Source organism: Sceloporus occidentalis, unplaced genomic scaffold (assembly GCF_023333645.1).
Source record: "Sceloporus occidentalis isolate IW3139 unplaced genomic scaffold, rSceOcc1.0.p SCAF_3, whole genome shotgun sequence".
Taxonomy (NCBI): Eukaryota; Metazoa; Chordata; class Lepidosauria; order Squamata; family Phrynosomatidae; genus Sceloporus; species Sceloporus occidentalis.
This window is the reverse complement of record NW_028316983.1, coordinates 161,031,711-161,045,109: the sequence shown is the minus strand read 5'-3', so window position 1 is coordinate 161,045,109 and position 13,399 is coordinate 161,031,711. Positions and strand designations below refer to the sequence as shown.

Genomic DNA, 13,399 nt, shown 5'->3' with positions numbered 1-13,399 from the left:
CCGTTATATCTACATGGAAACATCTAAGAAACAGAACAGAGTGAAGGGTTAATCTGTTGACCTTTCTCTAATTTGCTCTACTTGCAAATGAGAAAATTAAATACAGTCTTGTCTAAGGAAAACAGGCAGAATTTACTAGAATTATTAAAAATCATGCATCATTACAGACCCCAGCTCCAAGAAAAAAATATTTTTGGGCAAAGGATCAGCTTATTTGAAAGTAAGTGCTTACCTTATATTCCTATGCATATTCCCCCTTTTTCTTCTTTCCCTCCATTCTTTATATTTTTAAAAACCAACCATTTAAAGAGATTAGAAAAGCTAGAATTAGCTATTTCCTGGGGAAAGGGATATGAACAAGGGAAGGAGAAAGATGAATGCACATTGCAGCACTTTTAAGAGGTGTTAAGAAATATTAGTTTTATTTTAACCAGTTCACAGCTGAATATTTATTCTATAAAAACTTTACAGATTGTACAGTTTATATATAGTTCAAACTACTAGAACAACAAAAAGTAGGTCCCACAGATGCAAAAATACTGTACCAATCCAAGGTAAAAGCAGATTTACACACTGTACATCCCTCCGCTAGGATGAGGTGGTCAAGCTCCAAGTATAAAGTTCCAAACTGTACAAAAATAAGGTCTGATTTTCCCCTCTCCCCCACAATTCTTCATACATTCAGTAAGACTGCAAGCACAGATACCCAAGTACTAAAAGATATCTGGAGTCAGGAATCGTCATACACTCCTGAAAGGAATGCAAAATAAGTCTGTTTACACAGGGCACCCTTGTAGCTCACACTGTACATTATGCACCCTGATCCAGAAATGGCCAGCTGCACATGAAGGACAGAATTGCTCTTCTGGATGCAGTTCCATGCACACAAAATGGCACTGTGTATGTGTGGGTGTTTGGGGGTGGGGTGGGGATGTGGGGGAGAGAAAATAAATTGCATCTGGCACTTGGTGTTTGTGTGTGTGGTAGGTACTCCTGCATCAAGCTTGACCTGTCAAATTGATGGGTGATACTTCTGATTCCAAGCACTCCTTTCCCCAACAGGCAATCAGCAGACTGCACTAATCATCTATTAGTGCACAATCTATTAGAGATCCTCATCCACTGCAGAATGCAATTTAGCCTGTTGCTGCATGGAAAGATCTCTGGATCAGGGCCATATAATTAAAATTAAAATGCACTGACAAAAAAGATATTAAACATCTAATATAAGGTAGTTTTTTTTTAAAAAAAGAATATTTAATAGTGTGCCAAAAGAATTTTAACTTATTAAATAAAATATATTCTACGTGAAGCTAAAAAAAAAATTGAACATAATACATATTTTTTTGGTGTAATCCATTAATTAAACCAGCAAACAGAAGAACAACAAAACCTCATATAGTATCATTTTCTCGCCCAGTAACAGAAGCAATTACTGTATGTAGTTAAAATAATTAAAAAAACCCTAATTTTTGTATAAAACCTACTAAGACTAAGCTATAATTTAAGATACCCATAGAATATATGGTATTTCAGTGATTCACTAATACTGCAAAATGAAGCTGTTTTCGTTTTCTTCCCTCAACAAGAGTCTTCATGCTATCTGGGTAAGAAATGGGCATGCTCTCCAAAACAAGAAGGATTGAGTGTTTTTTTAATAGCATAAATCCTGAGCACACTCGTTTTTGGGGTTGGGGAAGGGGGAGAGACTAGACACCATTTTGTTCAGGGTTTCATTTTTTAAAAAATAATTGATTTTGAGAATGCATCAGTCCTTGAGGTATTTCTAACCTTCCTCAGAATACAAGGCAATGCCTCTTCTTAACTGACTTTTTTGGGCAGTGAAAGTAAGGGCTGGCCAATACCCGTTTTAATTCTGTACTCTAGTGAAAAAATATCTCATTGCTTCAGGACCTTCCTGCCACATACAAAATAACGCAATGCCTCATTTTATCCATAATTTTCTTCAGATACAGTACTAGCCAATGATAACAAAGTAGAAGACAAAAGTTTGGTAGTGCACTCCATTATATTTTTTTAGTTTGTGTATATAAAGAAATATAATATATATATATTTATATCTATATATGGAGAAAGGAAATTTGTTCAATGCTTAACATACAGTACTTCTTTTAAAAAACCCTTGACAATAAAACCATGTTCTTCGAAACTTTAGTCCCATGCTTTCTGAGCACTGGGCATGTTTTATTTTTGATTTTTAAATTCAGTTAGGGCATCCATGAAACAGAGATGTCCAAGGAGATACAATTCCAGTGTCGATGTACATCACTTCAAAATTCATCGATCTTCCTCTGCAAGTATTTTAACATTGAGTCCATTCCCTGGGCAGAACCCCAAATCTTCTTTAAAACTTCACACTCCCTATCATTTGCTTGTTCCAAGTCCACTTTCATAATACTACGAACTAAACCTTTGGATTCTTCAAGTACCTATACAAAAGTAAAGAACAGAGTAAACACATGAGCTGGATATTTTACATAACCATACATATGTCAACATTAAACCGAACAGGTAAGATGTGTGCAGAAGGATGTTTTACACCAGGGGATCTCTAATGCATTTGTGTCCTGTGCATTGCATACCCAGGGTCACAGATAGGAGGCAGGTTTTGTCCTTTGGCTAATGAGCAACACAATATCTTTATTTTGTCCAGTGAAATCAAATGAGAATCAAGCTAGACCCTCCCTACATTCATCTGCCCCCAAGATCTGTTTCTTGAACATGCAGGAGTGGGAAGGAACATTGGGAAGTAGCTTAGTTGGAACTCTCTCAGAAAGTAAGTTCGATAAACTGCTGATACTCTGAAAGAATGAGTTGTATGCAAATATAAATAGCAATAGTATTTACATTTCTATATAGCTTGATAGTGAACTCAGAAGTCTCTAAGTGGTTTATATTCTGTAAGTCAATTGCTCTCAACAAGTTGGGTACTAATTTTATCAACCTATGAAAGGATGGAAGGCTGAATCAACCTTGGAGCTGCACTATCAGCATTAACCACTGTGCTATCACTTCAATAACTCCTTAAATACTACAAAATTGCTTAGTAGCTAGGGTGAGCAACGTGGAGACCCCGGCTGCACACAGTCACCCCAGCCTTCTGCCTGTATTTCCACTAACCCCACTCTGGGCAGTGGCACAACCAGCCTCTTCTGTAATATAAGCAAGGTATGAAGGGAGCTGTGAGCCTCATTTTCAATTTAGATTGCAATTCTCAGAAGCCTGAGGGAACCACAATCCATCTTAAAAAGAAGGTTTACAGACATGGATACCTTGTTCATTTGTAAAAAACCCCCGGAAGAATGGTGACGCTTGCTGCCACATATTTTCTGGCCGTCACAAAATCACTGTTTATTTATTGCATCTCTGTGATTTTAGCTTACTAATATGAAACTCAACCTCTATGCTGTTAGCAAGGTTACAAGCAAATATACTTTTTATTACAAAAATGTGGTCTTATGCAGGATGAAATCCTGAAAGCCTGTACACTGAACTAGGTAAATGCTTTTTCTTGATGTGATGAGTGTTTTTGGTTCTTTTCGGCCAAGCAAACACAAATATAGAATATCATAGCTTTGAAAGCTCTGCTTAGATATCAAAGCACCCTCACCTGCAAACAAAAATGGAGAACATCATATCTTCCAAATCATCCAAAAGTATCACCGCTGGGCACTGCCACTCCAGACAGTGGAGTGCTGGTCTTAATGACATTTTAGAACATGGCCACATTGCCCGAAAAACCCACAAAAAACTATGGATGCCAGCCATGAAAGTCTTCGACTTCATTTAATGACATTGTTTGATATGAAATAAAGTTGTTTTTAAACGGAGGTTCTTGGAGAAAGAAAGGGGTTGGAGGCCATATGCAATCCATGGACAATGCTTTTTCCACCTCTGATTTATAACAAATTATTTTCTCTAGTATGCTACATAAAACTGATCCTTCCATTTACAAAAAAAAAAAGTTTTGTTTTTAATCTTTGGAAGTTCTCTTTCCAGGTTTATGTAAAAGTTCTCCAAACACATTAAACAGCTGATAATAAGATGTATTACAAACATAAGATTGCTCCCTATTGGGTACTGGGAAAGTATTAATAGGACACATCTGTACACTGAATTCCTCTGTCAGGCAAAGTGAAAAGTGGCTGAACATATCATATAAATTTCAAGGATGCATGAACAAGGGAATGGGTAGATACCATGGAAGTAATTTTTTTTTTTTTTGTACTCATAGAACTGTGACAAGTGTTGGCATTTTTACTGAAATGTCTTCTGGCTGTATCCAGACATAGCCTAATGGACATAGCCTGATCTCCATTTCCTTGGCATCAGTTGTGCACAGAAAAAAAAAATCACAGTGTGAAGTAGTCTTTAATTATTACAATGAGATCTCGCCTATTCAGCCTTGAGTGAAATAAGATAAAAGCAACTTACAACTGTATTACATGTGACAAGTTCCTTAATTCGAACCATAACTTCTTGTGTGAACGTTCCTGGCCAGAACACTTGAGATACCAAGCCTTTTGCACAGGCTTCTTGTGCAGTAAGCTTCCTTCCACTAAACAACATTTCATTTGCCTGAAGAAGACAAAAAGGTTAGTTATAATTTGGAATTTTATAATTTTTTATAAAACCAAACATACACTCCACCATTCTCTTACACAGGGGATCTGTATCGTAAGAGAAAAAAATGCTTTCCATATAGCTGCCCTCACTGGTTGGAATGATGACCCTGGAGAGAGGGAACACCTGCTGTATCAGCATGTGGTAGTGGGTAGTGAGGGAAAGGACAGTTATATTGGGTCTATTGCGCCCTCAGCCCTCAATCATGCCCCCAACATGGAGAAGGATTTAAACTAACTATGGGAATTGTTTTAAGTAACCAAAACAAAACCGTGGAGGAAAGGAAGCTTACAAAGGGTGCCCGCCATACTTCTGGTTCAGTCAACAAAAGCCAAACAGGACTTTAAAATAGACTGAGACCTCAAAGATCAGAGGATAACACATGGTTGGGCAATCTGTGCATTCAGGAGCCATTTCCCCCAGAACCTGCAGGGTGGGTACTCTGCAACTGCCATGTTTTAAGGGTCAACAATGCAGCAGTGGAGAAACCTCCCTCCCAGCATTTTCTCTTTAAATATGGCCCTTCTTGGCTTTAAACAGGATGCACTACTAAAGTGGATCCACAGTACTGGGATCCACAGTACCAGGATCCAGTGTATCAACAGTACTGGCATCCAGTAAAATGGCTTCATACGGTTGGTCTGCCATATCCATTGATTCTTTATCCATAGATTCAATGACCCACAGCTTGAAAAAATATATACAGTTGCCTCTCCATTTTCGCGAGGGATCTGATCCAGACCCCCTCACAAAAACAGAAATCCAAAAATATTCAAGCCCTACTTGTTTGAATGGCAGTGCAGCCCAGCAGGCACTTGTGGGTGCACACTATGGGCGGGTGCCCCATTTTAAGTCTCTCCGTTTGCTCCTTGCAAGTAAGCGAGTTCCGTAAAAACCGAGTGACAACTGTATATATTCCAAAAAGCAAACATTAATTTTGCCATTTTATATAAAGGATGCCATTTTACTTTACCGTTGGATTTAATGGAACTTGAGCATCTGCGGATTTTGGTATCCAAGGTGGGATCCTGGAACCAAACCCCAGCAGATATAGAGGGCCCACTGTATCCATAAAAGTTCATGTGAAAATAAAATCCACTTATTCTTAGGTGTTGCCACATTTCCTCCCCCTCCTCCTTTTTGTACTAGTAGGGGGCCTCCAGGAGTTCAAATCTATTTGTAAATAAGGCACTTGGAGGGCATACACCTTAAGGGAAAATGGGCACTGTTTAAAAAGGGTACTTTTTGCCACTCCACTGCTGAGTTTTTATCACAAACAGAGTGGCAGCTTCAGAAGCTGTTTGAGAATGCATAAAAATGAAGAGGGGCACATGCAACCGTTCTCAAGTATGGCTTAAAGCCTGCACTGTAGGCTTTGTACAGAAGTGATACAGATTGTAAATGCTATGCCCAGCAATTAGGTAAGGTATATAATACTGATCCATCAACTGATGAAGTAACTGATAATGGCTGTTTTTAAAATACATATTGCCAAATCTTCCATATATCCTCCTTGATCAGATAATGAAAGATATCAGGGAAAAATAAGTCATTATTAAGAGGCAAGGCTATCTTAATATTTTCTTTTTCATGCCCAGAGCCAGCTAGAGGTATTTTGCCATCCTAGGTGAGAAATATTTTGGTGCCCCCTGAGAGCAAGAAGCAGGAGACCCAGAGGAGAGTGAAGAGTGCTTGGCGCGTGCATGCACAGCCAGGCCCTATTCCCTCCCTTGCTGGGTCTCCTGCTTCTTGCTCTCCGTGGAGAGCAAAAGGCAGGAGACCCAGGGGAGAGCAAAGGGCACCCTTCCCTCCCTTGCTGGGTCTCCTGCTTCTTGCTCTCCGCGGAGAGCAAAAGGCAGGAGACCCAGGGGAGAGCAAAGGGCACCCTTCCCTCCCTTGCTGGGTCTCCTGCTTCTTGCTCTCCGTGGAGAGCAAAAGGCAGGAGACCCAGGGGAGGGCAAATGGCACCCTTCGGGTGCCACTTGCCCTCCTGCTGGCTCTGCTGCCCCTAAACCTTTGGTGCCCTAGGCAGCTGCTTAGGTTGCCTATATGGACGGGCTGGCCCTGTTAATGCCCCATTGTTAGGAAGAGCAAAATAAACAAATATGCTCTTAAACACTTCACCAATCCAAATTGGTTTTAGTTGAATGAGGAACCAATTCAGGTTTGCGACAAGATATAACTACAAAAGGTGGTGGCATAGTCTGATACTAAGAAGCTTTGCAAGAGCCAAGTATTAAATGATACTGTCATGAGATCTGTCATTATCAGGAGAGAAATAAAGACACTTGAAGATAAATAAATGATGAAGGCTGTGTTTTAATTGGCTTCCATATTCTTTAATTATAAAAGTTCTGCATATTTTCATTTTGGATGTTAGTGAAGAAATTTCTTAGATAAATTCCTCATATCAGCAGCATATATTGTAGCTAAAACTATTTGTGTCACATTGAGATAAACAAAAATGGCAATGTAACATTTATTTTTTGGCAACAGATACTCGAGAAAAATGTAAAAACATGTAAGTTAGTCTGTTGCATGTATCCATTCTTGTCCTTGTTTAATCTGAAAGCTGCTCACTCTGCCCAAATAAAACTGCGATTTCCACCCAAATTCATTTTATAAGAACTCTAGTTTAAATGATCCAGCACTGCCATGTTTTTATGCACAATCCGTGCAGTCTGCTACTCATTAGGATGGATTCAGCTACCAAACCTCCCCATGCAGCACATCAAAACTCATAATTATTGCATATAAATGAACAGGATGTTGTCTGTGTTTTCACTGAATGCTTCAAAGGCCAATGAAGTAAACCTGTACCAGGAAAGTATAATGAAGAATACTGGCACAGTTGAACAGAATTAACTTCCTCATTCTTTTATGGACCTGAGAAATTCATCCCACCCAGCTTCAAGCACCAAGCAGCTCCAAGCTAAAATTTGTAAGACTGTTTACGACATCAGATCAAATAAGCCAATGGCTAAGAGGTGCTATGTCAAAATTGAACAGCCAGGAACATTATAGCCAAGGGCAAATTGCCCACTACTGTTGAAAGCACATATAGGCACTGGAAAGAAAGCATGAGAAGTTCCACACCACTTGCAGGCTGTTAATACCTGTCCTACGTTAAAGACAGTTAATGTTTTAGAACATTAGAACTCAACTTCTGGCAGCATGAAAAGTTGTTGGCCAAGTGTAAACATGCAGTTTGGGACACTTTGCAATATAATAAATTAGCAGTGGCCAAAAACAAGAATGATAAAACAAAACAAAACATTCAAACAAAAACCTTATGCTGGGCAACATGCATGGGTCTGGAAGCCATTTCTGCCCTTCTCTGGATTTCAGTGGCCTCCCCCTGCCTGCTTTTCAAAATCTTTAAAGATGCTCACATTGAGGTAGTGGTGGTTTACAATGGCCAGACATGCTCCATGAAATCTTTGGGGGATGGGACTGGCTATCTAAAGGCCACATCAGGCCTTGTTTTAGCATCAGAATAGCTTTTGAATAACAGAGTGAAACAGGGACTCAGTGGACCTTGGTGGGCTACACCTTTTCTTCCACTTCTGAAATTTTTAGGACCAGAGGACGCTTTTTTTTCAACAGGTAGTGACCAGGATTTCAATTTCAGGAGCATTGTCTATTGGGGAGGGGGAGCCTCTCCTAAGCTTGAAACAGTCATATAAATACCTATAGTTTAATAATGAACCCTTGAGACCAGTATGGTGAGATCCTTTATTTGCTATACAGCCAGGAGTGCAAGAAATCAATTTGAAGCCAGTTTAGTGTGGCGATTGCATTGCATGAACCAACTCTTTGGCCCACTGTAGTGAATGGGGCTCAAGCATAGATGGAATTCGCCTTACGCGGGGGGCGGAATGGATCCCCCGTGTAAGTCGAGGGTCCACTGTACTATAATCTAGAAGGCCTGAATCTAGGAGTTGCTATTTTAGTACAGTCGCCCCTCGGTTTTCGGGAGTTGGAATCCACGTCCCTAGCCATTTGTGGGCAGCAAACGGAGGGGGACAAATGGGGCACACCGCCATTCATGCCAATGGGGCTTGAATACAGGTGATTTTTCATTTTCACAGGGGTGGGGGTGGTTCCAGAACAAATCCCCTGTAAAAACGACTGTAAAAGCGACTGTACTTACAACTGGGGAAAACATTTGTTGGATTAGTACACCACAAATCCAACACACTGATGCTGTAGGTGTATTTTGATTGGGATGCATACAATCATCACAAATAAGAACTAAATTGGATTTAAACTGTGATAAAGCTATCAAATACTGAAAATTTTCAATCATGGATAATGAATTCATTAGAGAACTAAACATGATGCATGAAAAAGACAGCATACGGAATATTTTTAGCATAACTAACTCTTGGTTAATAATAGATTGGCTCTAAGCCATATCAGGAAATTATACTTGCAAACTTGCAAATAAGTGGTATCTTTGTTTACTCTGTTTACTTATGAATTATAATCCCCTGGGGACGAGATAAGATTCTGTTATGAAAAGGGAGTATATGAGCCTGGACAGACAGGCCAAAATAAAGCTACTTCGGGTCACTTTGGAGGTATGCTGTTTAAATGATGCATGCGTCCTAAGAGGCTAGAAGCTGTGCCAAAGCCATGCTCCAGTCCTAAGGACTGGAGGACAGCTTTGGCATAGCTTCTGGCCTCTTAAGGTGCGTGTGTCATTTAAACAGCATTATCTCCAAAGTGACCTGAAGCAGCTTTATTTTGGCCCATCTGTTCGGGCCCTAAGAGTTCAAAATTAATCTTCTAGTATTGCTGCAACTTCATAAAATTACTGTATCTTCTCAAAAGACTGAACAATAGTTAATGAAGAGACATCCCAAATGGTATCTGCATTATCAAAACAATAGTCTGTATTACAGTTTATGCATGTCTCACAAGTCAATGCACACTGTGCAATCCTGTTAAACCGCAGTAGGTAAGATAAATATGCCTGAATATTACACAGAAAGAAAGCACTGAAGTTTATGGCCAGAATTTTCTGCACCTGGGGCCTTTGTTGCTTGTTCTTTCTGAATCCGTCCCCTAACAATTCTGAAGCTCCATTCTCTCCCTACCAGTTCTTAAGAACCTGGCAGGTACTGTATGCATACTTAAAATTAAATGATTTGTGAAGCATACCATTAAGTATTATGATAATAAAGTTATGCAAAAAAAGCAAGGTCTGTCTTTGAATTAATTGACTATTTGTTCTTTGTCCTCATTTTTTTTATTACCAAGTTGTGTTACCTAGTTATACAAAGCATCCATAACTTTACAAATAGTATGCACTCTAATATTTCAGCTTAGTATTATTTATAAAAGGGGATCAAATGTATGTTACATCTTAATCAATAATAGAAGTTGGCCACAATTCTCCATTAGGGACAACCAAAACAAACTTTCCTAAAACATCAAATACAAAAACAATAACGGTAGTCTCTCATGACATTAAGATCTCTGCTGACATGCAGTTGGCAGAGGAGAATATGTACACAGGAAGACAAATGAAGGACTTTGTGAAAGACAGGGTTTCTTTCTTTGTTTCTCCTTTAAGATGTTCTACGATTGATTTCATGATCTAGCTACAGATCATTCAGCTTGACAATGCTGGCAACATCAAGATCGATTTCTCCCCCAGTTTTTTTTAATTCAAACAAACAATACAACTGACAAGGGGGGAAAAAAATCACATACAGAAAAAGTATTATCAAATAATCATTAAAAAGACCATTCCAGCCTATTCAAGGAAAGATGGAAAACTTTTCAAGTTAAGTTCATACTCTCACTGTTCTTTTCATCACTCAGTGAAAAGGTTATATACAAAAGTTAATTGCTAATGTATCAGATCTTTCCATAAATTTACGTGAGGAATTCGTATACTGAATTCATCTCTACTGCTATCAGCATATGAAATGAATAGATGCCAGACTGTGTAAACATTTGCACTGTGACAGCTATTATGTCTTAAGGAATGCACATATAAACTGATATTATTCATAACTGTGGTGGACCATAGTTTATCTCTCCACTATGAAACTGATAGAGTATATTAACCTCTTAAATCTGTGCAATAATTAACCTTCCTCCTAAATAACAAAAATGTATGTAATAAAGATTTGTTAGCATCTGTAAATAGGGACAAAACACTAAAGCTGGAAACAATTCTGTAACTGGCTGGTGAATATCTCCTTTTTAACTACGCCAGAACTGGAACTGGAGAACAATGTTATCCTATATGAATAGAAGATCCTCTATTTCCACTACAACAGAAATATTTATCTGGAACATCCCTATTGACATAATTTAAATATCAATTATTCACAAGGTGGAGATAGTATGTCTTCAATTCATTTTTGACTTATGACAGCCTTAAGAAGAACTTATCATGGGGTTTTCTTGGCAGAATTTGTTCAGGGGGGGCAGCCTTTGCCCTTTCCTTCTTCTGAGGCTGTGACTTGCCCAAGGTCACCCAGTAGGCTTCCCTGGCTGAGTGGGGATTTGAACCCTGGTCTCCCAGTCTCTTAGTTTAACACTCAAATCACTGAGATTGTGTACCCTCAAATTATAATACATCAGAAGTACATAAGAGGTCTCTTCCACATTCTCTCGAAAGCAATAGCATGTAGAGTGCCACCCGAGTCCTCTTTCCAAATCAATTTTATACCTGAAATCAAGATATAAATATTTGCAGCTGGCCCTCTGGGGCTCATTTAACAGAATTATTTTTAAAGCATTATAAAAAGTATTTAAAACATCAAGCTTCAAGCAAAAGCTTATGGATGTATTATTAGAGAGAGAATTTCCTTTGACTAAGCCTTATTTTATTATGTTGTTATCTGAACATGCCAAAAGGCTGAGTGCATACATTCCGGTGTACAAACAAAACAGTACTAACAAAGACTAAGCTGTCAACTTTTAGCAGTGCTAACTGATTAGACAGAAGCTCTATTCAAATGCCATCAGTTTCACCCTATACAGTTAAATGTGGTTCTTAAGCCTATAAGTTTTATCGGTCCCAGCCTGCAGAGGAAGACTATATTTTAGTAAGCATTAGATTAATAGAAATAAAGTGTCTGGATAAATGCATTAACTGTGGTGTAGGTCTTTAAGTTGAGTTAATTAAACTTTTGTACTGCCTCAGCTTAAAATGCCACTTACAAATAAATGCAACACCTCTCATCACAATAGTGCTCCCTCTTGACAAGTGAGAATTCCACATCTCACACACCTCATGTGTTACGTGCAGTTTGGCCTTTACTGGGAAGCCAAATCTGTGGGCAGCTACTACTGTACTAGATATTAATAATTACTAGTATTATTGTTGTTGCTGCTATTTTGGGAGAGAAATGGTGACTAGACTGATATTTTATTGCAAATTCAACTTTTTAGCTCAAGAATCTAGAAGTTATCAATACAGCTCTTTCAAGGATAATGTATGGCTAATGGATTATTTGGTTCTTCACCATTTTACCTGCAATAGCTGCATACATTTTTCTATTATTCCCACAAAGGTGTTCAAGACTTTTTTGGCTGCAGTCTCTTTATATGGTCCTTCATTTCCACAGACATCAACAAGGGAGACTCACTATTGGTATTGCTAAGTTTCGTGTGATACTACCCACACCAACCACTGACTCAACAAGATTCATTTTCCAACCTGACACAGAGTTCAACTTCAGACCTCATGACTTAACACATCTAACCAAACTTTTGCCTTCGCTGCTTCCCCTGCATATTTTTGGACCAGCAATCCTGGTAAAGGGTTCTGATATACTGTATAAATATTAGAACTTGGAATGCTATAATGAAAAATTAATTTGTTAATGTTAAAACATTAGATGCTGGGAGAACTGGTCATTAACACTAGTAAATGAAATAGTTTAATCTGCTGAATTAACATAAATTGCTTATAATGTTAATTCTGAAAAAAGACTATGGAATTTAATAGGGAATCATATGAAGGTTGTCAGGGGCACATTTTGTTCCCGATTTCATCAAAAGTGCCATTTTTGTCATTAAAAACCCCAAAACAAAAATGGATTTCCCCTCCAGATATGCAATACCCACAATATAATTTTACATAGGGATGGTGGGAATTGAATACCTAAGTTAGAAAATGTCACTCTGAGGATGACATTTCATCTCATAGACTGTTCAATTTTGTTTTGTCACCAATCTGCCTCTCTTTTCTCTTATTTCCACACAGTTAATTCCTCCTTCAAATACTCTGTTTGTTAAACATCAATAAGGAGTGATGTGCTTGTTTCAGGGACTGCTAGTGTAAGCAGTAAGTGACAGGCTACAAAAATCGGTCGGTGAATAAGGGGCAAAGAATTCTTAATCAGAAAAGTCTTGAGTACCTACCTACCTCCTTCCTCTTAGTCAAGAAGCACGGATTCCAAAGATCAATAGTAGGGCACATATATTGGCATGCAGCATGCCCAAGCCAGAGATCCCAAGTTCATCTGTGGTATTTCCATTTTTAAAAGATCAGGTATCTAACAAGCCCATAGTTCTCTCCACTCATTTTATCTGAATATTTATTTCAATGTCTTAAAACCTTGGAGCTTAAGGTTAATAAACTGAATTCAATAAACATGGGAGAATAATCAAAAAGACTCTCTCTTGCACAGAAATCTTTTGCTGCCCCCAAGGCTCCCAACTACTTCCATACAGGCCAACAGATTGCTGGGGGGGGGGGGGGAGCATTCAGCCCTAAAGCTCATGA

General features: G+C 38.6%; 1 protein-coding gene across 1 annotated transcript in view; it reads right to left on the bottom strand.

Annotated features, from left to right (window-relative positions):
* Positions 1-411: 411 nt before the first annotated feature.
* The window catches only part of CDYL (chromodomain Y like), a 157,349-nt gene continuing 144,361 nt past the window's right edge, over positions 412-13,399 (bottom strand). The window contains exons 6-7 of the mRNA XM_089516676.1: positions 4,456-4,599; positions 412-2,450 (exon numbers count right to left, since the gene is read on the bottom strand). Coding sequence (XP_089372802.1) covers positions 2,292-2,450; positions 4,456-4,599 — 303 coding nt within the window. The 3' untranslated portion in view covers positions 412-2,291. The remainder of the gene's footprint in view (positions 2,451-4,455; positions 4,600-13,399) is intronic.